Genomic DNA, 26,694 nt, shown 5'->3' with positions numbered 1-26,694 from the left:
CCATGCTGAAGACGGTGAGCAAACCGGTGCACGGAGAGGATGGGTGTGGACAAGGGGGGTGTGGCCTCTCTCTGATGTCACAGTGGGACATGTCTGCATGGTGGATGCAATCTCCTCTAAGAGGTGGTGATGAATAAATAAAGAGAAGGCAGTCAGCACTGATGTAGGTGGATGGAAGAACCCTCCAGAATACAGAAACTGCTAACAATGACGGTTTGTTTTGTTTGTCCCCCCTTTTGCCTGAGCTCGGGGTAAATATGAGAAGAAGCGTGGCAGAAATTCCTGCTGGATCCGTATACAATGCCAATGGGTACGAGTTCTCTGCTCTGCGCGCTCCCGTGACGTCCTGTTCCGTGGTCAGGGGGAACGGGCGACCCATTAACAAGGGTTTCCACTGAAACCGTAAACAACAACAACAACAACGAAAAAGGAAAAGTTCCAAAGTTATCTTTGCTTTTGTTGTTTTTCGTACGCAGAAGAAAGAGTACCAAAGTCTGCTGGACAGGAACACGCCACCCAGTCTATTTACAGTTGTGTACAGTAACAACCCTCTTTCCGGTGCAGCGATGGAGAGACTCAGCCTGTCGCTTGGCAAGTGTGCAGCACTCTGTCGGTCACATGACCTGGCTGTGCATTACTCCCTTTACTGTACCTTTGGAGTTCCTGCTTCTGGCAGAACGTGCCTCTAAAAAGAGCAACTCAGAAAATGAAAATACAGTGTGCCTATGAGTACTTTCCAATCCACTTTAAAACATTTTTAAATTTGTACTATAATGCTGTCTTCATCTGAGAAGGAAAAGAAATAAAAATGTAAAAGAAAAAAGCAAGGAGCATAAAAAGTAACTTAAATCATCAAAATGTTCAAACTATAATTTACATTCCTTCACTAGCAGTTTCATCGATGTGATTCTTCATTTCATTTCGTATATATATATATATATATACATACTGTATATACATATACACATATATACATACATGTATATGTATATATATGTGTATGTGTATATATATATATATATATATATGTATGTACGTATGTATGTATATTTATATATAGTTTTTTTGGATTTCTAAAGCCATTTCTGTCTTGGTTACAAAAAGATGAGCGGTGCTGTGATATTCCTTACACGGCACTGCAATCAGGCACAGGGAGGGTGGGGTATGTGTGTTGGGGGCATGGCCAGAGGAAGGGAGCAAGGGTGTGGGCAATGCCTCCTACAGATAGATCTCTCTCTTAGAGCCCTGGCTGGAGGGTGTGGTAGCAGCCTGACCCATGGGGAACTCCTCCAGAGGGCAGTCTGGGCCTGGCTCTTGGCTGCTGGCGCTGGAGTAGGCACTGTAGGGGGGGACGAAGCGGATGTTGGCCACCTTGGCGGCACGCTCTTCCGCCAGCTTGGGGCTCCCACCCCCCGGGCGCTCTGGCACCTCCCGTTCCTGGTAAGGCACAAAGGTGGAGAGCTTGGGTGCGCCACGGGACTTGCGGTTGGGCGATGGCTGGCCTGGCATCCAGCAGGTGTCGGAGTGGCCGAATTCAGTGCACTCCCGAGTGCAGTTCCCCGTCATGGCCACATCTGGCAGAGGTCTGAGATCTGCAGCCAAAAAAAAAAAGAAATAAAATGATCAAACAGGCTCAGAGACACAAAAACAAATGGGGTGAATTAAACTCTGCAAAGGGAAAAACAAACAACTATCTAAGGCGCTCCGAGTCGATCCTTTGACCTTAGTTTTATTCTGAAGGTAGAGGGTAAAAGAGCAAAAAACATAAATATATGTTATTAAATGTCCAGAGTGCAGTTGGATGCACCTTAAAAACGCACGATGAGATCTGTTTGGGGAAAAAAAAAAGAAGAGAAAAAAGCAAGCAGAATCCATTGTATCGAAGATGCCGATCCACCGTGACTCATTGACAGTTTACAATTCTGAGCCAAGCACAGACAGACAACAGATGTATCCTTGGGGGTTTCGACTCAGTTCTTCAGTGATGTCAGCAGGCCCTTTTAAGGGCACGAAGGAGGGCAGCGCCATGACAACTGGCATCCAGGGATACACAAAAGTGGCGGCGTGAAGAGGCCACTGAGAGCGGAAGCCGCCAAACTTGCTGCATGACGCAAAATCAAATCATGCTTTCTCAATAAGCTTTCAGGATCCCACCCAGAAAAATAATAATGTTTTCATTATTTCAGGAAGGAAGGGACCATTTTTTTGACTCACAGGTGGAAATTGTCAGCTTGACTGACAGCTGAGGCTTACCATGGTGATGTCGCCTTCACCAGCACAAGGTTCTTTAGGTCTTGAGTGTAATTTCATAATTATCCGCCACTTAGGTTGCGCAACAGTAGACAAGTGTTCCGTAACGTTACACAAATGTAATTTCCATCCCCACAATATGATGCAAAGTGTTACAGGAACTGCAAGAGAACCCAGATTTGAATACCCAAGATGGTTAAAATGCCATTTTATGAGCAGAGTTAATTAAGGCTACACAAACACCACAGCCGCATTTACTTACAACACTGGGAATAATTAATGCTAATTGAACAGGAAAAATATAGCTGTAGCCCGATGCTGAAAAGCACAGCTTCATCTACAAAGGTCAGAATCTGGTGGAAATATTGATGTGTATGCAGGAGCTAACCTTTCCTCTCTGTGTGACATTAGATTATTCTTTGATACTGGGGGAAAAGCAGACCTTTTGGGAAGCATTCATTTCCCCAAATGCCTTGGCTTCGGGCATAACTGAAATTCATTATCTGGTATCAGAGGAGCACAGCTTTGGCGCAAATAATCCTTCCCTGGCTTTAAAGAACACACGTGTCCCTTAGCACATGGAACTTTTAGCTGCGTTTAAAGACTAAGGCTTTATAGCAAGGAATAGCTGCGTTTGAAGAACATGCAAGCTTCATGTGACGTCTTGGTTGTATTTAAAGAAAATGAGGGCTTTATAGGAAGCGTCAGCTGTGTTTAAAGAACATTCATGCTTCACAGGAGGTCTTAACTGCGTTTAAAGAAGACGAGGGCTTTATAGCGAGTGTTAGCTGCATTAAAGAAGTTGCATATTTCACAGGAAATGTTGGCTACGTTTAAAGCACGTGTCTGCTTCACAGAAAGTGTGAGCTAAGCTTAAATAAGATTTATTTTGCAAGTGTCGGCTGTGCTTCAAAAATATCCGTGTATTGCAGGTTATGCTAGTAGTAGCATTAGCACCGTAGTGTTAACAGTGGTCAAATAACATTCTTGAAAGAATGTATTAGCTCACTTCGAGGAACATACATATATTGTATATCGCACATATATAACAAAAAATAACAGTTGCAGAATATGAAGACTTTTATCAAATGTCATTCGGTGTGTCATCATGCGTATTTTACAGCAATTGTTACTTGTGTTTCAATAAAATTTTCCCTGCCTTAAACAGTGCATATTTTTGCTGTTAAAACATATTTACAGCGACAGATTTACACTACAGTGAATTTATTCCAAGGCGCATTTGAAATTTAAAATAAAAGCAAAAACTTGGTAAGCAAAAACTTTCATTCGTACAGTATGTGGGAGAATTTTGGCAAAATGGTTTCATCAGTATGTGTGTTTAAGAGAGATACAAATACATCCTATATAATAAGTGACAAATCATGATGTCATAATTATTGCAGAACCTGCACTGTAGTAATTAAATAGTGAGCATGATAGAAATCAATCCCTCTGTTGATCTAAAACAACTTCATGCAATACCCAAACTCAAACTTTAACATTGTTTGACTTGAGCGTGTTGTCCTGAAAATGTCATGTATGGCATATTAAACCGCTCTACATTATTCATTGAAACACTTTGGGAAGTAATTAGATTTGCTTTTATTTTTTGAAAGGTGGGTTTAATAGTAGCTGTACGGATATAAGACCTGTAACCTTATATCATGTTACCATTAGGTACCCCCTCCCATTAAGTTTGCCTGCTACCTGAATACATAGAAAACTCCACACAGAAAGAGCTGAGGTTTAATTCAAACTCACAACCCTGGAGCTGTGAAGCAATGTGTGGGTTTATGTAACACAATAAATATTAGAATGGGATATGCATTTTTGCAGTCATACTGGCATGTTCACTGACTTTATAAAAATTAACATCGACAAAAGTACACAAAAGCTCTACGCGCACATTCCCTGTCTGACAAGAGTGGAGAAGCGCAAATATGTAAAAGCACACATACAGTATATTTCTAACTCCTCTTTAAGGGAATTTTTCCACTCACTCCCTAATGCAGCATTGCTCTACAACAAAAAACACAAAAAAAAACATGTGAAAGTTCATAAAGAATTTTGCACTTTTAGTTGTTTTTTTTTTTTTTTTTTTTTTTTCCCTAAAGAAAGCTGAGCAAACTTTTAAAAAAGCATTTCTTGTGTGGATGTCCTCACTGGTCATTGCGGGAACATTTTCTTCGAAAATATCCGTTCAGAAGAAAAGAACACAGCACAGACAAAGGCAGACATGAGCAAGCGCACTCACGGCCTAAACATTCATGCTAAACGTGAAACGATATAGGTGCTTATCCTTCACTCAGTGACACGGTCAGTGCGTTTCACAATTCTCCGTCAACTGTGTCCATGAACAATGGGCTAGAGTCACAAGGAGGGAACTCTAATGGCTGCCATTACCTGGGGACCCTCTTAGACTTGTCATCTGTGTTAGTGACCCTGACCCAATCGCCACATGCAGCAACTGCCATCACGTAGCGAACACGCTGCAGAAACAGTCAGTGCCATCAAAGAAATTATTACGTCTGTGTGGGTGTGTGGTTTAGGGGGTGCAGTGGCGCAGTGGGTTGGACCGGGTCCTGCTCTCTAGTGGGTCTGGGGTTTGAGTCCCGCTTGGGGTGCCTTGCGACGGACTGGCGTCCCGTCCTGGGTGCGTCCCCTCCCCTTCCGGCCTTACGCCCTGAGTTGCTGGGGGGGCTCCGGTTCGCTGCAACCCCGTATGGGACAAGCGGTTCTGAAAATGTGTGTCTGCATGATGTGTGTTTGGGTGCTTTACCACCAAGGGGACATTTCTGAGGAAACTGTCATCGCAAGGATGGCAAAACCTGAAAGAAACCCCAGAAGAACTGAAAAGCAACCGTTTACAAAAAAAAAGCGGGCAGTACAGTGGCACAGCAGGTAGTGCTAGCGCCTCACAGCTCCTGGACTGTGTGAGTGGATGTGAGGGCATATCCAGCTCAATCTGTGTGGAGTTTGCACGCTCTCCTCATTTTGGCTTTGCTCCAAGTGCCCTGGGTTCCTCCTACAATCCAAAGAAGTCTCTCGGGCAAACCGGTGACTCTGAAATTGTGCATGGGAATATTGAAAAGATGTGCTCGACTCAATGACAAAATTAAAGAAGAAGCCTGAGAGCCGGAGTCCCGAGTGTATGCGATGCCTTAGAAGAAAGAATGGTAGAGCACTCTCAAACCTTGTGAAGCAATAAACTATTAAATTGGCACAAAACAAGGACGCGTTTCGGCTAAGTACCTTCATCAGCGTCTTTGACCACGGACATTTGTACCGTGCATTTTTTATGACCCAGAACCCAAACCTCCATGTCCTGACAACAAGAAGAAGAGGTGTACTAAGGAAACGGAGAATGAGGAGAGGGAAGAGAGGGAAGGGAGCGCGAAAAACATGACGTGGACACCACAGGACACCAGGAGACCCAGAGACGATGCAACATAATCAACATCTCTGACTTAGCCAAAACGCATACACGTTTTGCACAAATTAATAGTTAATTGGTTCGCAAAGGCTGAGAGTGCTGTCTCATCCTTTTTTTATTGCCATAAGCGTGTTTGTGCCTTCTAGCTTGCTGTGGTGTTGAGATGGATTGTGGGGCGGGGAGTTCAATGGAGTGCATCCAGCACTGTAAGTCATCTTGGATAAAGGTGTAAACGAAATATTATATAATAATCATTGTACATCAGTGGAGAAAAACAAACGCTAAATAGTTGCAAAAGTGGGAAAACTTTGTGTATTTTGTCAACTTTTGCATGTTTTGCACACTGAGGTAGAGTTGGGAATGACTTACTGCTTTACAGTAAAAGTCAGGCGTGAAGTCTCCAAGGTAACAGGAAAAAAGTATATGTTTGCATGTATATCCAGATCTGCATATATATTTGACTGACTGAGCGTGTGTCTATGCCTTTGATTTGACAGATTTGTTATTTTATTGAATAATGCAAGAGATTTTTCAAAGCCTTTGCACTGTGTCGCATATGTAAGTAATATTCGCAGTAAAATTAAGAGCAAAAGGGAAATAAAACGTGATTATAGTGTAAGCTGCATTTAAGGCGTTCCTTAGTGCTCTTTAGCCGGTCTATGCCACAAGCACCAGATGTGTACCTGCCCAGCGAAACGTTCCTTTGAAGGAGCCATGTTCATGCGGCCTTTGTTTGGGCTTCTCCACATCCTCCGCTTTCAAGCGTTGACTGAAGCCTGTCCTATTTTCTCCTCGAGCGCTCCCATTGTGAGCGCCCGGCCGACTTCTCCGGATGGAAAAACGGAGGGAGTCTCCGCAGACGTGTGCTCGCAGGCCCCGCCTACCACCACGCACTGGCCCCTCCTTCCGTATCCCGAGTCACGTGCCCACACGTCACACCTACTACTGTTTACTATTAATTTTGTCTTTTCCTAACACCAAAAACGGAAGTCCTGACTGCCATTTATTTTTATGTCTATACTTCGTTGATGACAAATTACTTTTTTTTTTTTTTTTACAGTATTTATACATCTGATTATTTTACTGAAGTCATTTAATTTAAGTACCTTGGTACTCATGGCCACTAAAAGAGGGACCTTCCTGGGACTTAATCCAACTTTTAAATTAAAAGTCTGTCTTTAACCGCTAAGCTACGTGCTACCCCAGATGAAAAATGTTGCTCACAAACTCCAAATATCACAGTAACATCAGTCACTTCTGAAAGAATAGTCTGGCCAAAGTATAAATAAAAGTTATGGTAAGTAATTTTAAAGAACCTTGGCATAAGATCTATAACAACTGATATAAGAAGTTTCGTGAGCAGCCCTCACACGGTTACCGCCGGGGAGCGGATGAGAAAGCGGCGGCGTGTGGCGGAGGGGGGGAGGCCGTCGTGTCGCAGGTGAGATTATTAGCCTGAAGAGGTCCTTCATTTAGCAGCCTTATCTTTTGCTTTCGGGTTCCAGTTAACCTCGGGGGTATGCGCTGGATAGGAGGAGTGCACTCCACCCCCCCCCCAGCCCAGCCCCCATCTTATTTGAAGCTAATTAGCTTTCTGGCGGGCGCTGGCTTGGGAAGATGGTGCCGGACCGAAACGAAAATCATTTGGAGATGAGTATCTGCCCATGCCTGCTCACGGGAAGAATGTATTAGCCTTCCTTCCTCTCCTTTACAGCTTTCCGTCCCCGCTGCTCTTCTCTCCGCTAGCTCTCCTCCAGGCAGTCATTGAATGGCATGTATATAAGAACAGAATTCCCTCCTCCATAATAGGTTCCCGTGCACAGCACGGCAAATGTGTACATTACTCTTTAAACAGCAAGGAAGTTCTTCCCCACTTGGCTGGATCCGCAGAAGCCGAGACACGGGTTTGCGCTTAAGCGGCTTCGCCGCTCTTATTGACCCAGCATAACTTTCCTTTATGGTCAAACGCTGCATATTCATTCTGCACGCAAACGCTTATTTGTTCTCACAGCGGGGGAGTAATCGCAAGATCATTTCATTGTTTGCAATTTATACAACAGTTTATTTGCAGGGAATTAAACAAAGGTGTTTTCTTTAAGTTCTATTGTCAGCGGCCCAACGGTAGGTCCATACCTAAGATTTGTACTTTGCAGTTTTTGGCGTGACTGCAATGTCACACTGCAGCCGTGTATTTTTGTTGTCTACAGCGGCTGTTGAAGTGAAAAAGAAATTGAGGGTGTTATCTGGAAATATTGGGTCTGGCGTGATAGTTTGGCCTCCTCTGCTTTTTTTGGTCACAGGTTTTGATGATTAAATACGGACAGCAGCTGCTGGCTGCCTCCCTCGTTCAAACCGCAAACAGCCCCCTCGAACCACCTGCGCTAAATTCGCACCTTTCCCTCCCCACACACAGACATCACCAAACCCCATACAGCAGAACCCCTGTTTGTGACACATACTCGCAGCCAGCAGCATCATTTAAAGGTCTTTTACTCCATGGCGCCATGTTGATGTGCTGCCAGCAGGGGGAGCAGTCATGAAAGATGCTTGTCACTAGCAGTGCCCTCCCAAGCATGCCTGTCTGCCTAAGAGCTCTTGTCCTCCAGTGAGTCACAGTACACGGGCTTTAAGACCCCCCCCTCGCTCCGAGTGACCCAGTCTGCTTCTGTGAAAACCTTGCCGAGTCTAATTAAACTTTGGGCAGATTAGAACTTTGCCTTGTCAGTCTTTATTCATGCTTAAACAAGTTATTACTTTTTTGGAAATTAAATTAGCTGGCTATTAATTAATCGACACGGTGCTTGGAAAGCAAGGGGGAAACGGAGGGGTTGGGGGGGAATGGGGTGGCGGTGGGGGGGTTGAGGGGGTGTGGCCATGGCAGACCTTGCTGCTATATCCCTTTGGAAAGGAATCCCTGTCTAACAGCAAATGCACACAGTTCATTTGTCTTCAAAGGCCCAGGAGGCACACCATCGCTGACAAAATGACCACACCGATCACATGTAACCAGGTACACATTCCAATCGGATTAACAGACCACGATCAGCCACAGGGCGACAAACCTCTGAATACGTAAAGTGACCAGTCCTCCGACCACTAGTCCACGATAACACGCAGCCCTCAGGTGCAGAGTCCGCCACTTGCCCACTGATCAAAAATGCCATCTATATCGCGGTACAACGGATGCTGTGTCATCTGTATGCTCTTTCTGCAGTTGGAATATGTTGCTTTTGATTTCTCCTCATGCAGACAAATTATTAATGATTTATGGAATCTAAAACATATAAGAACAAACGAATGCTTAAGAAAATCCATTATAAAGTAAATGAACCAGCGTGTCTGAGAACGTTCTCATGGGATCGTGGAGGATGAGGCTATAAGCAGCTGTCAGACAGGGATGTACTTTTCAAACAAGGCCCTTGCTCTGCTCGTGATAAGCCTTTAATTATGCTGTAACGATTGAACTCTTTGAGCAGTTGGGTAGGGACCCAGTGGCCTAGTTTGCCAGCACGTTATCCAAATCACATTTGCAAAATCAATATTAGGTTTGTGGCACAAATATCCAGTTGTGAGACACTGTTTTTTTTTTTTTTGGTCAATATATACACACTGGACAAAAAAAGGTGGTCTATTAAACTGACAAACACCTTATAAACTATTTTCAAAATTTTATGGCGGCACCTTTTTTATTCGGTTTTGGTGTCGAAAGGGGCCCCAATAGCACCCCTAGTGGCTGGCAGTGCTCAGTACAATGAAAAAAACACTTCTACTTGTACCTCTCTGTCTAACATCCCACGACAGAATGACCTGCTACCGCTGGAATTTTCCTTAATTGAGACAGGGAACCTGCAGGTGACCCGGTTCAAGAGATCCGTCCCGAACTCCAGCAGCCGAGGGTAGGAACGCCGGCAGGCCGCACCAACGGGCCCAGCCAACACAAGCACAAACCTGCAGGCGCTGCAAGACCTGGGAATGAACCTAAATCGGTGGAATTACGGGAACAGGACCCAAGGAAGAGGCCTAAATCGGTAGAATCACTAGAACAAGAGTGTTTCGTCTGGGTCCTAAAAAGCACCCCGCTGCAGCTTCAGGGAAACACGTTCCCAGCTCAGAAGGGCTTTAAGGGCTTGCGGCTGCTGTACCACGTCTCGGCGAGGGTGTATTCTCTCCGGCTCTGCTGAAGAAGGAGAAGCTGTGAACTTCTCCGGGATGACGAGCCGGTCTTGTGACAGGCGGCCGTGCGTCGGGGTGCTGAGCGCGGTCTTCCCTGCCTCCTGGTCGCACACTGAAAGATGGACTAACACAGGCGTGAGGACCTCTTATTCCAGAGACGGCGCTTTGCAATCGCGTCCTTGCGCCGCTGCCGGCCGAGGAAGGCGAGGGGCCAATCGGAGCGCAGCACGCTGGCCGCACGTGGCCTGCCGATGGGCGTGGACGCGCTCGCATTCGCATGCAGGCACAGACGCACAAGCACACACATGTGCGCATACAAATGTGCACAACACTCAAACCACAAAGACGGACAAACGTTATCGGAGAAACCATTATCGACGCACGCAAAAACACACGCCAGCGCACAAAAAAAAGAAGGCTCATGCACTCATGAAGTCTCACAATAAACGTAATCACACGTAAGGCTACGCTGAAAAACGTCCGGGGATGCGCGCGCACGCACACACACACACACACACACACACAACCAAAAAGACTGCGTGTAAATAGTGACACGAGCACACAGAGAAACCCACAAAGAAAACGCATCATCACACCCACACGCAGTGCGTGCGCCGCTCCGAGACGCACTCACACACACACACATACACACGCGCACAGAAAGGCGTCTTGAAAGGCTCATTAATCGCATGTTGACACCAAAGCAGAGGCAGCCTGGATTGCGAATCCCTCTCAATTAAAGACAGTGACACGGGCCGCACCGACAAGGAGCCAAATCATATTACAGTAGCAGAGCACCTGAACGCCGGCAAACAAACCGAGCGGCAGCACAGATAACGGGCAACAAAGCCGGCGACACAACGCGAGAGACTCAGATGAGGATCTATACTCTATAAATAATCATTTCAATTATTTACGGCTTGAAGAGGGAAGAGAGAAAGAAAAAAAAAAAACTTTAAGAGCAAAGCAAGAATCTCTTTGGCTTCCAATTTATCTCCTCCCCAAAGGAATACAACGCAGGAAAAATTCAATTATACTGCAAAAGTGAATAAATTCTGAGGAGTTCTGCTCGGGCCTCTGCCTGCACTCCCATTATTTCCCAGGCTGCTTTTAAGGGCACGGGAAGAACGGAAGCTTGTTAGAGGCCCGTCTGAATCTTTAAAAAATGTATCAAGCAACTGTAATATCATTAGAAAACACAGTCCGCAGTGGGGGGTAGGGGGTGATTCCATGAATACACTTGCTCAGCGGCATGAGCACATCGCACGGCGAGGAAATCAATATTTGCTTTTGAAATAGCTGATAATGGACTCCGTGACACCATGTTCCTTTTTTTCACCCGATAAGGCACATCATTTTTGTCCCTCTAAAATAAGCCTGAGAACGAAGCGAGAGCAGACAGAGGGACAGAGGGGGAACAGGGAGCGTGGGAGGTTCGGGCGATTGTTGGGACTCCAGTAAGTTGGGCCCATGGTGAGGATCTGGTCTGCGGACACACCCGGAGAGTCTTCGGGTGGTGTGTCTGTGTCGGGAAGAGAAACGCAAAGAAGGGAAGTGGAGGGGATGCGGTAATTGCCATCCATCCTAACCAGGACGGTCCAGTCAGTAATGATGCTGTTCATCATAAAATCACCAAACCTCTGTGTTTTGGGGGTCGTAAAGAGGTGTGTTTAAGTCAAAGGGCTGTGATTCCACCCCGCGTTGAGCTGCAGGGGCAGGGTGAAGTGTGTGCCGCTGTCCGAGGCGATTGTGTGCTGCAGGGTGAGTTGAGGCTCCGAGGACAAGGTTTTCAGCACAGCCTGTAGGCCCAGGCAAGGAGGAGCACGCACTCAGCATCGCATCGCAGGGCACGACAGCAGAGCCCTCTCGCCCAGCAGATTTACACGCGTCGGGAGCCCCCACCCGCTCCCGCCACACTGCTGGGCCTCGTAAATTGGAGCCGTCACCTGTGCGCATTGCCGCTGTAGGAGCAGCAGCCAGCCACACCCTCCGTTAGCTTTCTTTGCAGCCCTGTCAAAGATTTTATACAACAGGATTCAGGAAGATGGTCTAAAACCTTGTCTATTAACATAGCGCAAACCAGCCAATCAGCTCTTTCCTGGAGGAGGCCACGCCCCCTGCTGGCTTGATTGACGGGTGCAGCAGCCACCCACCGCAAAGCTCACTTACGTATGCAAATGCAGCTGATCCTTGTTTTTGAATTATGCCAGTCCAGGCTTGAATGCAAAACACCCTGTGCCAGAGCACTGTTCAAAATCATAATTTACAGCACAAGAAAGCCATGCATGTTAATGGGAATAACGTTCGTCTCCAGATCTCCATACCCACCCCGAGCGGAAGGAACAGCTTCCTAGAGGCCCTCTCCATGTCCACGTCCAGTCTGTAACACTGAGAAGGATGCATGCATGTATGTAGCCGTGCAGTTATACACACAAAGGGCGCACACAGCAGGACACACACTCTCTGCATTTCAGCTGCCAGGTGCAAACCAGGAGGATGGGACAAGGTGAGCTCCGTCGTCTGTCCGCTTTATTAACGTCCCCCTGGCTTTGCGTATCTCGTCTTGACAGCAACAGAGAGCAGGCGCTGAGCCAGCCTTTCCACCGTATCTCTCTCTGTCATACACATACACACTTGAATTCGCGATCCATTAACACATACTGTATGCTGTCAGTCCCACACACACATTCACGTGATCTTGGAAACCAAAAGGAGCTTAAAGCTTGTTGTAAATCATCCACGAGAATGTGCTACTATGACAACACAAGTGTGTGAGCACTTCAGCTAAGGTGTGTGTGTGAAAGTGTGTGTCTCGATGTAAGTGCGCAGGGCTGTGTATATGAGGGTATGTTTCTGAGGGTGACTGTTGGGCTGTTGCAAAGTGTTTTGGACAGAGGTCCCAGGGACAGTGCTGTGGACAAACGGCAGTGAAACCCGAGTGTGATGTCACATCCTGCCGTGCGTGCGCTCATTTGGAATGCGCGGCGCACGAGCAGGACCATCTTGTTTAGAGAATGACCATATGCTGCATCTTGGAGCCGGGGAGTCACTGCTTTGTGGGGACAATCTGTGTAACTGTGCCAAACAGCGTGTGTTCAATTACAGTGTGAGACACACACATACATGCAGACAAACACACACACTGTCTGAAACTGCTCGTCCCAAGCCGGGTAGCGGCAAGCCGGAGCCTAACCCGGCAACACAGGGCACAAGGCCGAAGGGGGAGGGGACACACCCAGGACGGGACGCCAGTCCGCCGCAAGGCACCCCAAGCGGGACTCGAACCCCAGACCCACCGGAAAGCAGGACCCGGTCCAACCCACTGCACCACCGCACCCCCTACCACAGAAACATTGCATTTATTATTTCATTATTAAGTGCTATTTAGTTATCTGTTCAAGGTCACTTACAGGGTTACATGGATACACTGCACTAACTCCCTACAACCATACACACAATGCAGGATCACCAGCTTTCCTGAAACATATGCCTTCAGACTGTGGGAGGAAACCAGAGCACCTGTAGGAAACCCATACAAACATGGGAAGCACACGCAAACTCCAAACAGAGTGAGCTGGATTGAAATCCATATCCGTTCGTGCAGGCCAAGCACTGCAAGACGCCAAGGCTACCCGCTGCACCACCCTGCCATCATGCTGAGAGATATGCATGAACATGAACTTCAGGACATACAGACACACACTTGGATTCAGGAGGCCTTTAATTACTAGACCTGAAAGTGTAAGACAATAGTCATAAGGCAGCGAACAACAGTGGCACAGAGTTGGCTTTCTGCTGGAGTCTTCGGCTGAGGGATGGGGGGCTGTGATCTGGGCTGGAATTCAGGAGCCCCAACATCTGGCAGCCCTCCACTCCATAGCCCCTACAACAGTGACCACCTGCCAGCTCCCCACATCCCCTAAATGAGCAACATGACATGGATGAGGATTGTAGAGGGACAAAGAGAGGCAGACAAGAGGCAGCAGGTGGCATAGTGCTTAGAGTGCTGCCTTAGGAGGTTGCAGGTTCAAATCGCAGCTCCTTCTGTAGTGCCCTTGATCAAGGTATTTGGCATGATTTACTCCACTAAAACCGATACAGTTGTATAAATGGTAAAAAAAAAAATTGTATCTCTCCACTGTGAGTTGCTTTAGAGAAAAGCGTGAGCTGAATGAACAAATGTCACAGAGAAAAGATTCAACGTGAGGAAACGAGGAAGAGAAGATGGAGTGAGAAAGAGGAAAGCTGGAAAACAAGTTGAGATGGGGCTGTACGTCCAGTAAAGCGGCTAGTTCAGAGAACATCTTCTCCAGCCAAGCAGGACGTCAGCATGGTGGTGCTCTCAGGGCCTCTGGCTGTGACACACACACACACACACACACACACACACACTCTCTCACCCATACACACGCAGGGTGAGCTGGCATGGCACCTTGCTGGGCAATTCTCACTCCTTGCAAATGTCAGGTATCTCGGGGTTGCCAAGGTGACGGTCCCCCATCACCTTCTCAGCTCTTTTCCATCCTCTCACCTGCAAGGTCCCCTTCGGGTCACAGCGAGATCTCTTACAAACTCCCTAAACATGCTCACCCCCCCCCCCCCCCCCATCAAAGAAGCAGCTAAAACAAAAGCAGCTGAAACACAGAGCCCACTAAACGCAACGCTATAACGTAACGAGACAAGAGAGCACGTGAAACACAGAGCCCACCTGACACAGACACAGATACACAGAGTCACTGCATATTATGACGACCCATACTGTAAATAACATATGTATGTGGTAACAGACATAATCCGGCATTACACGTACACAGCCATACCTCCGATGTTTGTGTGGGTTATGGAACCGATTTAATTGCGACCGGGTATAACCCTGCAAACTGCGCACAGACAGACAAACAAACAAGCGCACAAACGTACAAATGATACGGTGATTAATAGACTGAAGGAAGCGGGACCTTGAGTGGGAGGCAGAGGAACGGATAAGCGAGGAGGGGGGGAAAAAATAAGGAAAATTGCAATCTGCCGCACATTCATTTCCCTCCAAAAAGGCGTAGCGCAGACAAAAGAGCTTTTCTGACAAGCTTTAAGCGACAGGAAGGAGAAAAGGCTCCAGCTAATGCCGAAAATAAAACGGAAATAAGTAGGAGCGATTTCCATCCCGCTTGAACTTGAGCTCGGCAGACCAAACAGGCCTCACCTGAATAATGCACATCCATTGTGGGAGTGGAATTTCTTCAAGGGGGCTTTGGTTTCCGCGCGGAGGTCACCCGGAGGTGATGAGAACGCGCTCAGCTCACCGCCGGCTTTTAGCGCGGGCCCGATCCCCGCTTAACTTGGAATTCCACTCAGACCAACGCATGTAGCTCTGACCTTTTCCGGTCTTCTACCTTATTTAAATTTAAATTACTGCGCCGGCACTATCGGGAATTTTTAGGGATTTCTGAAATGTGTCTCGCCTCCTCTCTCCCACCTTGTCTCCTCCTAGCGCGAAGGTCTGCGCGAAGGTCTGCGCGTGTAGCTCTCGGGCTTTTGCACGAGCGCCGGTGTGTTTGTGCGTATGGATTCACAGCTATGAGACTGCGTGTGTGGTTTGTACTTGTAAGCCTCTGTATGCGCCCATTAGTGACTATATGTTTTTGTTTCATGGTGGGTGCAGTGGCGCAGTGGGTTGGACCACAGTCCTGCTTTCCGGTGGGTCTGGGGTTCGAGTCCCGCTTGGGGTGCCTTGCGACGGACTGGTGTCCCGTCCTGGGTGTGTCCCCTCCCCCTTCGGCCTTACGCCCTGTGTTGCCGGGTAGGCTCCGTGACCCTGTATGGGATAAGCGGTTCTGAATGTGTGTGTTTTTGTCTCACGCAGGCCTCTGCGTCTGTGCACGTAAGAAATCGTGTGCGCACGCGTGCATGTGTGTGTGTGTATACAGGCGTGTGTGACTATAAGCCCCTCATGCTTCGACTTTACTGCCATTCTAATACTTAAACTGCTATCTGGCAACCTGCTAATTTTGTTCTGGATTTACTCATCCTCGCCTAAGGTGGTGGCTCAGCGATAGAGTGTTAACAATAACATTTCCAGTGTACGTGCTTTCAACGGTAATGTAAGCTCGACGAAAACGTCAGAGGCGCTTGCTGGAGCGCACGGCATTATGATAAGTCACGGACCCCGACGCAGCCGAAAACGCGCAACCGAACGCAACGAGAACACAAGTATGAATCGAGGAGTTGCTCGGATGAGTAACGATGGAACGGGGGGGTGTGATTCAGACCTCGCTCTCTGCGGTCTCTCCGTAGCCCTGAGCCATGTGCTTTAGCCTCATTAGTATATTCTTTGTTAATTCCACCAACGGGTGAAAACCTGACGGCGCTTTCGCTCGGACAGGCGGGCAAACCTAAACTTGTGCGGGACTGCCTGTGTAAGAAGAGGACATCTCTGTCTCTCTCCCTCGCTTTCTGTGTGTGGGCAGTTCATTAGTGTGCAGCTCTGCGCAGCTGGCCCAGGGGACTATGGGTAATAGATTAGGCACTCCATTACAACCGCGACAGAGAGGAACAAACAGCGCACCACAGGCCCGCCGTGCGAGTTCCCGCTTCAAGCAGTATTAGTCCAGGTCAAAGCCCATTCATCGGGACTAATGCTAAGACAACGTCCAGGATTACTGTGTAATTAGGGTCTCTTTCATCCGCCATGTTCCCCTTATTACTGTGCTTCTTAAGCCCTGGGCTCTGCCCCACCACACCACAGCTGGCTCCTGGTCTAGTGGTCTCCACGGAAGTGCGCCCACTTTAATGAACAAAACCATCTCTCCTACAGCAGTACGAACCTTTTATTACTGTCATTCTTTATCGTTGTTATAAGCATTATACCAGTGCAGGGTTCACGAGAGAAACAACCCACATAACTAATAAATCTATACTTCTGCCATTTACAAAGAGGAAAATTTACGCTTTAGGTGAATACCTAAAGGTACAAAGATAGTCCAAGCGATCCGGATACCTTTCTTGTCCAGTTTATTGTCTGACCCAGTCTCTTATCCGCTTTGATATCCGACTTCTACAATTCTTTGCTTTGGCGTAAAGAACCCCCATAGCACGCGCCAACACTCCATCCGTCCATTTTTAGTAACCACTTTCTAATTCAGTGTCTCAGCGTATTATGCATGCCATAGTACAGTAGAATACAGTGGAGTAGAGACCCAGTAGGTTTTTTTTTTGTACTACAGTGCAATGCAGTACAGTAGAGTACAATATAGTATACGGTATAGTGTAGTGTATCCTCTCTTCCATGTAGGCTGAGCAAAGGCAGTGCAGTGTGATGCAGAAATACACAATGCATGAAGATGTTTAAAGTCTTCTACAAAGCTTTTTGTGCGTGCACTGAATTGTATTGTGTTTTAAGCTCGGTACAAATCTCTGTGGATAAAGAGGACAGCTAAGACAGTGGATAACAATGGCGGCGGATGGGAGGGTCAGACAGCACTTATACTAAGCTCTCCCAGCCAGACTGCATGGCCTGGTAGAGAGAAAGAGTGTGTGTGTGTGTGTGTGTGTGTGTGTGTGTGTGTGTGTGTGTGTGTGTGTGCCCGTGAGCCCCCTGCCAACCAGCTACGTAAAAGTCGGCCTACGATAGCAGTGTCCACACTGCCATCACTGCATCACCGCAAGCATGCAGATGGGATCCTTATCACTCCAATTCTTCTTTTCCAAGCAAATATTTATGGTCTCATTTAAGGTCATTTGTGTGTTCTTATCTGCATCAGTCAACTTTATATACAGCTGTATTGTTCAATGAATATAAACGTACATACATAAAGAGATACGGACGAGAATAGCTAGATATGGAGATGTAAGTGTATTATGAAAAGAGGCTGATGATTATATAAATAGATCGAGAGACAAAGAGGCCGACAGAAGTGGTTATGTTCTGAAGCATTTTCTCGAACATCCAATTTTCACCAGTAATGAGAAACATTGGCCTTCGCGCGGATGCAATACACACTGCGGCACACACAACCGGCTATTCCCAGTGAGCCCTCCATAGGGTGTGTCAGACTGACCCTCACAAGAAGGCAACTCTGTGGGAAGCGTTCACTCCACCAGCTAACCCCCCCACTCATACAATCTCTTCTCCCCCTGCCTCTCTACACCAGGACCAGTGCAGTAGGAACAGGCACCATGTTCCCCTGGTCTTGATATGGTCCACGGTCACACTGCCTGTACTGCGCACACTGTGACTGGCTAAGTTAAAATTCCAGCACAGACACTCAGGCACACGCAACTAAAATCCTTCTTGGAATCCCTTCAAATGGCTAAAACATCTAAAACAAATAAATAAATAGACATTATTTTTATTTTCTTTTTTTTTTTTTTTTTTTTTTTTGCCCCTTTTCCGCCCAAAAAGCTTCGTTATACATGCAAATGAGATTCTCTTCTTCTCTTAAAGCGAACCCCCAAGCCAAGCGCCTTGGCGCGGGCCCATGGAAAAGTGGGCCAGGGTGAGAATGTGCACTAACAAAGGCAGTTCTGTGTGAGTGTTGGGAGGAGGTAGTGGGGGAGGGGGGTTTGAGTGACACAGCGCCCCCTGGCCCAGAGAGTAGGCTGCATCGCCGCCGCGCTCTTAATTATGGCAGCGGTCGGTCCCCCTCGACCGCCGAAGGGCCGCCGCGCACCAGAACGTCCCGATGGATCTGCGGTCGCCATCGAAGGCTGAGTCCCCTCCGCAGAGCACCGCTTGCGAAGCAGGTGCGTTTCCCCCAGTGTGTGTGTGTGTGTGTGTGTGTGTGTGTGTGTGCGTGTGTGTGTGTTATTTTCACCATATCTTGATCACGCTTCGGCTGCACGGTCCCCAGTAAATGCTTCGCTTTCCCTGACTGCGCAGTCCTACTTACACGCATAGACCCTACAGCATCCTGCAGAGCCTCTCCCCCAGCCGACCCCCCGTGAGGGAAGCACAGACTGCAGCCACCCGCTCCGCCTCCCCACTGCCGCGGGACCCCCTCTCCTAACTGGGGCAGAAACCGATCGTCCGCACCCTGGAGCCAAAAAGCCTCTCAGAGGCTCCACGCGTCAAGCTCCACCAGCTCCTACCCACCCGCATCCTCTGGACACGTTTTTTCCATCCTTTTTCTTTGAAAACTTTGCTTGGGACTGAAACGAGGGCAGGAAGCTGGCTGTCACCCTCCTCTTGTTTCTGAGAGCTCGACACAGCGCATCCCCGGGCCTGGGGTCACGTGACGATGCAGAAACTCTCCTCCCCTCGACGGCCCAGCTCGCCTCGCCTCGCCTCGCCTCGCCTCAATTCCCCTCCCCCCGCCTCCCCTTCCCGTTCAACATCCACAGCTTGGGCTCGCGGATTGCCGGAGATCGGCCGCAAATCCCCGCACCGCTGCCGGTGGGTGAGCAAAACACTCAACCCACTTCAAGATAACAGGTCTGCGAAGGCACTCGGTCACGTACGTCCGTCTGGGTGAGCGTGCGCGCGCGTGGAATCAAAAGGCCTGCTTCCTTTGGGCTGTGGAGCGCGGATTTCCACGTAGCGCAGAGAGAGGTCAACTGAAGGGAGTGGCGCCCAGAACTGGGCTTTGCAAGGCGACGGCTCGGCGGCTCAGGCCCATCCTATCCCATCCCTTCCCGGACCGAGGGGCCTGGGTGAATTACCGCACCCCTGTGTGACAGTGGCTCAAAGGCTGGCATTTTCGCGCCGTTAATTTATTTCCCCTGACCTGTTCGGTGGTAAAACAGAGTAGCGGGGGAGGCGAAGACGGTTAATCCTGGCTGAGTACGGCACGCGGGATGCGCTGGGCTTCGGCAGAGAGAGAAAGGATTAGCGAGCGCCAACGTACGCCCGGCATAGCCGCGGGCAGGATGCCCCTTTGTTTACGTGCACTCATCCTCTCCCCGAGCCTACCATGCCTTATCCTCCTCATCGTAAAACAGCGAGAAGCGAGCCCGCTACGGCAGAGGGACGGCAGGCAGGGGAGTGGATTATGCCTCCGTTGTGTGAGCGGGGAGTTCCAGCTGCCAGGCGTGTTTAATGAGAACCCTCTGTTTTCCTGGGCTCGCATGCAACACACTAAACACCCTGCTAATGGGGCTTTACACACCTCCACTGCTCTGGTCAGGCGTGTTGGGGGGTTTGACCGGTGGATTTGCAGGCCGCAGGTGAGCACCGTGACACGGTGCTAGCGAGGCAGATTCAGACGCACGCGACTGGAACCGAGGAGAGAAAAATTCAGAACATATTTAGAGGTCTGGTGTTCATCAGTACATCTTTGTGCCAAGGGTTGCTTCACGAAGACTCATATGTGTGCTTTGAGTGTGCATGTGCGTGTAAACGATGCTGAGAATAACAGTCCTCCCCGCAAGCAAACACAGAACAAAATCGAGCATCACACCCACACACACACACACACACACACAAAGCCAAGCTTTGAAAAGCGGGCTCCAACCCCACTACAGCAGCACGTCCTTTAGGGAGCACCAGCTCCCTGAACCTGCCTTCATCATTGTGCTTCTCCTTCCCAGTTAGGGCACGTCGCAGCCTGCTTTGTGTCCCGTTCGCCGGGGAGGCGGCCGGAATTCTAACGAGTCGGCTCGCACGGAGAGCAGAGCGGAGGTGTACGCGACCGCAGATGGGAACGCGGGGCTGAGCCAGCAATCAGAAAGCCAGAGTTAATCGTTTCTAATTGCGGCACGATCGCTCACAGACACTCGCCAACCCGCAAACGGGCACAAAGTCGTGCCGCTGCTGCCACCCTGGCTCAGTCCCCCGTCTGGGTACAAGATGTTGGGACCCCCAAGCCGGGGCTGCTGTGTCAAATAGATCTCAGTAACAGGAGCTTTTAATCTGCTGGTGCAGCTGGGGGAATGCGGAGGGAACGAGGGGCTCGTGCTCACCTGGGGGCACGGCATGGATGGACTGGGGGTCCCTCAGGTTGCCACATGTTCACACGCACCCCTATAGTGAAATGCACACGTACACTAATATACACATCCAATCTCCTACAAAGACACATAGAGAAGCACGCACACCTCGTGCCTCCTAAAAAGAGAGACACGCGAGCGCACGGAGCACCCGGAGACTCCGGCAGGTCTGCTCGGCCACGGAGGCGAGAAGTGATTAGCGCTGGGCTTCAGGGAGCTGTCTGGGCCGAGCCTTGGCTTTTATTAACGCTCACGAATCCGTTCCCGTCCGCGTCACGGCGGCCAACAACCCTGCAACGACGGGCGCGGAGCCGGTGGCGCTGCAGCCGCGGCGCTGCCGCTCCATGCTCCTCGGCAGGCAGTAATGAAGCGCGCAGCCCGCCTGTCATTCACAGCCCCGGTGCCGTGACAACGCGAGGTATCTCCCGTCTCCCCCTACCCCCCGGGGGACAACACCAAGCCTGCACCTGTGCTGAAAGAGCAGCTAAAATAAGACCACCTCTGTGCATGCTGCCGAGAGCGCCGCCGGAACGCTGGAGAGAGGAACAGGTGGCACCTTCTTCATGTGCCGGAGATGTGCTCTGAACCTCCTCGGCCGGCCTCGTCTCAGCCTGTCTCTTCCTGTTCCTCAGCTACATCTCCTCATGTCACACAATGATCGCTGAACTGCCACACGCTCGTTTGACACAAGCCACGGACCGCGCGGCTCGGGCATAATATTTGTGCAGTGTTGTTTTAACACAGTGTGCTGGAATATAGTTTTCTGGACCGAGAAGATCCTGCAAACGCTGTTCTGCCCAACACTGCCCTTCTCACACACACACACACACACACACAAAGCCGCCTCTCTTTCCCTCCCTCACATATACTCATACTCCCGTGACTTCATGAACTGTGGAAAAAATAGAGCCTATTGTTCTCCCACCTAAAGGACAGGGTGCTTCTCTAGACCGTCTCTAGACTGCAGTCCCTTTCCATAGACAATGGTCACAAAAGCGCAGTGGGCATCTGCAGATAGTGTCTCGCTTGCCTGTGAGTGACAAACTCGTTTGCAGTCTGTAACCGTGATGACTCTATTGTTCATTGATCTGGCCGCCGAAACATCCCCTAATGAGACAACACAAGCCGAACCCGAACTGTTGTATTTCTTAGACAGAGGAGCACTTCACTGCACTTCCCTTGATTGTGCAAGGTCTGTAGACCATCTCTTTCAACCACATTGACTGTGCCAAGTCCATTGTAGATTTCTCTCTCATAAATAAACCTGTGCTTGAGTGTTCTTGGTCTATAGTCAGGATTACTCACCTTTACTGACTATGCCAACTGTGCATTCACCATCATTCACCCCTGTTGACTGTTCCAGGTCTACACTGTTACTCACCTCCATTGATTGTGCCAGCTCTACACCATCATTCACCTCAGCTGATGATGCCAAGTCTATACTCAGAATTTCTCACCACTATCAACAGTGCTAGCTCTATTTTACCACCATTTACTACTCTTGACTGTTTCGATACATAATCTATAATGTAACCTGGGGTCATGGGGGGTTTCTGGAGTTTTGACATCAGACACCTTCACCCTTGATGAGGCCCCAGCTTGTGTCTAGGTAGTGCTACCTTGACTCAATGGTTAATCACGGCCACTATAGCCAAGATGACCTTCATTGACAGTGCCAGCTGTATATTCACTGTGTTTTACCTCTTTTAACTATGCCAGGTCTATGCTCAATATTACTCACATTCATTGACTGTTCCAGCTCAAAATTTACTGTGCCAGGTCTAGAGTAAATGGAAATCACCAGCATTTGTTCAGGTATACATATATATATTTATGGACATAGACTTGTACCGTGAAGATTGCCACTTCAAGCCCAACACCCCAACACCCCAACATCTTTATCTTTAACAAGGTACTTACTGTGAATTGCTCAAAATATTTTGTCACTTTGGATAAAAGCATCACATGAGCCATAAATGAATGACAATAAATATCACCTACACTGAATGGGCAATCTCTACAGTCCTTCTGTCTCTCATGTAAGTGCTGTGCCAGCTTGGCATCCCACAGCACCAACACCTGTGCCAGCCCTTTACCTCTCTGCAAAGGGCTTTAAAATTATAGTGGCACACTTCCATGCTTCTGCAACATTGTCTGTTACAGTGAGTCACCCTTTGGAAAGGGATATGCTCTCTCTGTGGGACCTTCTAACACCTTCATGGTGGTTTCACCTTGAAAAGGACCTTCTGACCCCCTCCTATTCCCCTAGTTGTGACGGCACCCCATCATTGCTTCTGTACCTCCCAGATGGTTCACGTTAGGGTGAGGCTGGCAACATTCTACCGTGAGGTTACACTCCATCCCTTGAATTATAGGTTTTGCACAACCCTTGAAGTCCTCCTGGCTGGCCTGCTTTCATGATATTGCCTAGGATACCACAGGGACAGAGACACTAACAGCCATGGGGCTGCTAGCTTTAGCTGGCTGGTGACACAATAATCCCAGACAACAGAATCCAAGCACCTCTCCCACCGGACAGTAATTATTGAGCTTCGACAGACAGTAAAGACAAACACACAAAAAATACATTTTTACAAAACTCCCCAAACAGCATGCCAAGAGATTGTCGTGGCTGTTGGCAGGATGTGGAGCCAGGGCATCCCATCAGACCAGGCAGCAGTCACAAAGACAGTCCTCAGACAGGTGTCCAACTGACAAGCTGCCCAGGAACTACTGAAACCATTAGAGTAAACTGCTGGCTACATAAATACAGATATTGAACAGTTTGCACTACATTATAGCTCCTGCTTTCCGCTCCCATAAAGTGCTACACGGAACCATGTTGCTGGATCTCAATGCGGTCCTAAAACTAATTATATTTCAAGCAAGACTCAAAGTCAACTACAGTTCCATAACATTTTCCGCTCCAAAGAGACTGTGGCCATAAAGGGAAAAGGGGGAGAAGACCACACAATGCTGCTTCATCTCCTTTGCTGCTGGAGAAGACCCCATGCATTTACTGATTATGTACAGTTATGTTTTGTTGTTAAATGCACCTTCCCTGGAGGTCCCAACGGACATTACCACCCCTCCTTGACCAAGGTATATGTATGGGTTACTTCATCTGACAGGGCAAAGTCCAGGATTTAAGTAGAAGGAAATCACAAATAACACACAGATTTTTCTACACTCTTTATTATATTAAAAAGTACTGAATACAAATTACATTCACATGTACTTCCTTTGGACTTTCACAAAGCCAAAAGTACTTCTATCGCTACTGTGTGGATACATATACCAAGGAAAAGCAGCAGCAGCCAAGTGTGAAGAGAAATATGTCTCGGTCAAACACACAATGATAAAAAATAATTTGATTACAATTTATGCAAATGGAAAAAGTGCCGTTGGCCAAAAATCTGTTTCATTAATATACTACACACATATATATATATATATTTGCTTTTTTTAAATAGTATATAAATAAATCCAAAAATACAAATATTTATTAAAGCATATGCAATGCCAGTACCTACTGTAGTGAGTGATCTTTAGGATATCCCCAAGCATTCTAGGCCTGAATTTATTATCACCAGACCAACAAAATTAAAACAACAAAAAATAAAAAAGCAAGTGGCACTTAGTGAGGGACACTTTTTGAGTGAGTGGCCATCAAAGTAAAAAGGCAAATGCATGAGACAAAGCCAGCAGATTTTGAAATTGGGTACTGCTCCATTTTAAAGAAAATACGTTTCTGGAAAATAACCGGTTTTCTCTTTTCATTTCTTTTTCCATCCTTCACTATGGCTCCAAACCCTTGTCTTCAAGCAATTTAATTGTAGAAACATTCTTGCCACCTATTTTAAAAAAACTATGGTGAAAACATTGTCTTTAGCATGCCATGTTACATGGGGTCTACAGTGGCACAACGCCATGTCCTGGTAGAGTAAGACCTTGAGGACTTTGGAGTCTGCTTGTCCAAAGCCACAATCTGTAGTGATTAAACAGCGGAACTGTGTCATTCATGTACAGGTCTGAGCCTTTTCTCTTGGTGCTTAACTTCTGAAAGTGTTTTCTCTTGGAGAAAGTGCTTTGACGCAAGATGCCCTATTTCGGAAGTTCTCTGTTGAAACCTTTATTGAGGAACCCCTTCACTTCAATAACCCTTTGAAGGAAATAAGGTTGATCTTGTTTAAATAGGCAGCTTTCTGCCAGTACCTGGGTTTATTCGAAGGGAAATGAGAGTGAAAAAAGAGGCTAGTCATTGCATGATACTTTCTAGGGTTACAGGACATCATTAGCTGATCGATAGCACTCCTCTCTCACTGTCTTGTTGTGGAGACACAGGACTGCAGCCAAGAGCGAGGGCTGAAACCTACCTGCAAACCAATGCTGAGTACTTAAACAGCCACCCAGCAGAGCCCATTCCTGCGAAGGGCTCCTACGGGCCATACAGCACAGGGTCCACAAACAGACTTCTGCTCCAGCCCCGCAGTCCTCCATGAGCAGAAACTGGACAATATCTCAGGGCAAGAAACTGAAAAAAGCCCAAAGGACTCAAAAAACCAAAAAAAAATCACAGGCGACAAGTAATCCAGTCACAGCAATGGATCCCTTAGATAAAGATTATATCCGCATGGAGAAGGCCTCAGCAGAGATGGGGAAGTAGTTTCCCTCAGAAAAATGTGCTTTGGAAAGAAAAAACAGACAAGAAAAATTTATGGTGCAACTTCTGAGTTCGTCCTCGGAAAAGACACTGCGGCTGTTTTAGGTTTGTTTTTTCTTTTCATTTTCACAAGCAAATTTTATTCTTAATTCCACAATAAAACGGTGTACCACTTCAATATTGAATTCATAAACATTGAGCAATAATGTTGATCACGACCACAGGCAGGGGAAGGGTTCGGTAGGAAAACTCCTTGAAGTGCAGCAATGGAGAGGCGAGTGCACCAATTTCAGAGTTATTGGCAATTCGGGGAAAAAAGAACGGTGTTTTTATTTTGTTTTAAGGCAGTCTTTTTTGGCCGGCCCCCTTCTGTCGGTCAGCACTCGACACTGCACCTACGGGAGGATAAATACGGCTTACTACTCACAGAATGGAACGCAAGACATTCCATGCAGAAATATCTTAAAATGTGACAGTAATGTGGAAAAAACAGAAGGGGGAAAAAGTTTAAAAAAATCAAATACCATAAATACTTATATGGGGTAAGGTTGAGGATATGCACCCTCAGAACAAAGAACTGCAATGCTCTGATCATTTTGCTCAGCTAAATTCCACTCTATGACTATACCACTAACCTCAAGCCACTTGCTGGCCATGTCAATGAGTGAGGCATATTCTCTGGTAACAGTGCTAAACGTAATTTTAGGATCTGCCCATTCCGATCTTTTCTATTCATACTGCTTAACAGATCTCTGAAGCAAATTTATTACCCCTCTTGGGTAATACCACTAAACTCAACATTACTAACCATTCAACTAAGGTAGTGCTTGCTGCCTTCTAGTACGAAAAGAGCTGCACTAACTGTCAAATTTTCAGTCAGGTCCACGGTTTTACAATTTGTAAAACATCGTTCTAAAAAATAGCACGTGCAACAAAGTGTGCGACTAAAAAATATTTAGCAAAGTCCAGACCTCAGGAATAATTATGGTACTAACACTTCACTGTCCACATGTCTTTGCAGGAATATAATGAAATAATGGAACAAAGGTTTAGAAGAACGCCACATGACCAGAGTGAATGTGTCCAACGGAGTATTGAGGGGTGGGTTTGGCCTGAGAATACAACAGGGGGGCATGGCTTCGTGGCCCATTTTCTGCAATAACTGGGTGGAGATGTCACCCCAGGAAGGTGCATCAACTGAATTCCAAAAGATATTTCTTTCATGTGCACTGTGCAAGCACTGTGTGCGTAATCC

The 26,694-nt window shown here is 47.6% G+C and overlaps 1 protein-coding gene across 3 annotated transcripts in view; it reads right to left on the bottom strand.

Annotated features, from left to right (window-relative positions):
* Positions 1–1,162: 1,162 nt before the first annotated feature.
* The window catches only part of pcdh1b (protocadherin 1b), a 141,123-nt gene continuing 115,591 nt past the window's right edge, over positions 1,163–26,694 (bottom strand). For 2 of the 3 annotated variants that reach the window (XM_018737386.2, XM_018737387.2), the window contains exon 5: positions 1,163–1,592. In XM_018737386.2, coding sequence (XP_018592902.2) covers positions 1,219–1,592 — 374 coding nt within the window. In that variant the 3' untranslated portion in view covers positions 1,163–1,218. Of the gene's footprint in view, positions 1,593–25,396; positions 25,835–26,694 lie in introns of those variants that run through there. The other variant, XM_018737388.2, reaches the window with a different exon arrangement.

The sequence above is a fragment of the Scleropages formosus genome, chromosome 13, assembly GCF_900964775.1.
Source record: "Scleropages formosus chromosome 13, fSclFor1.1, whole genome shotgun sequence".
Classification (NCBI taxonomy): Eukaryota; Metazoa; Chordata; class Actinopteri; order Osteoglossiformes; family Osteoglossidae; genus Scleropages; species Scleropages formosus.
Note: the sequence above shows the minus strand (reverse complement) of the source record. Positions and strands in the feature narration are given on the sequence as shown.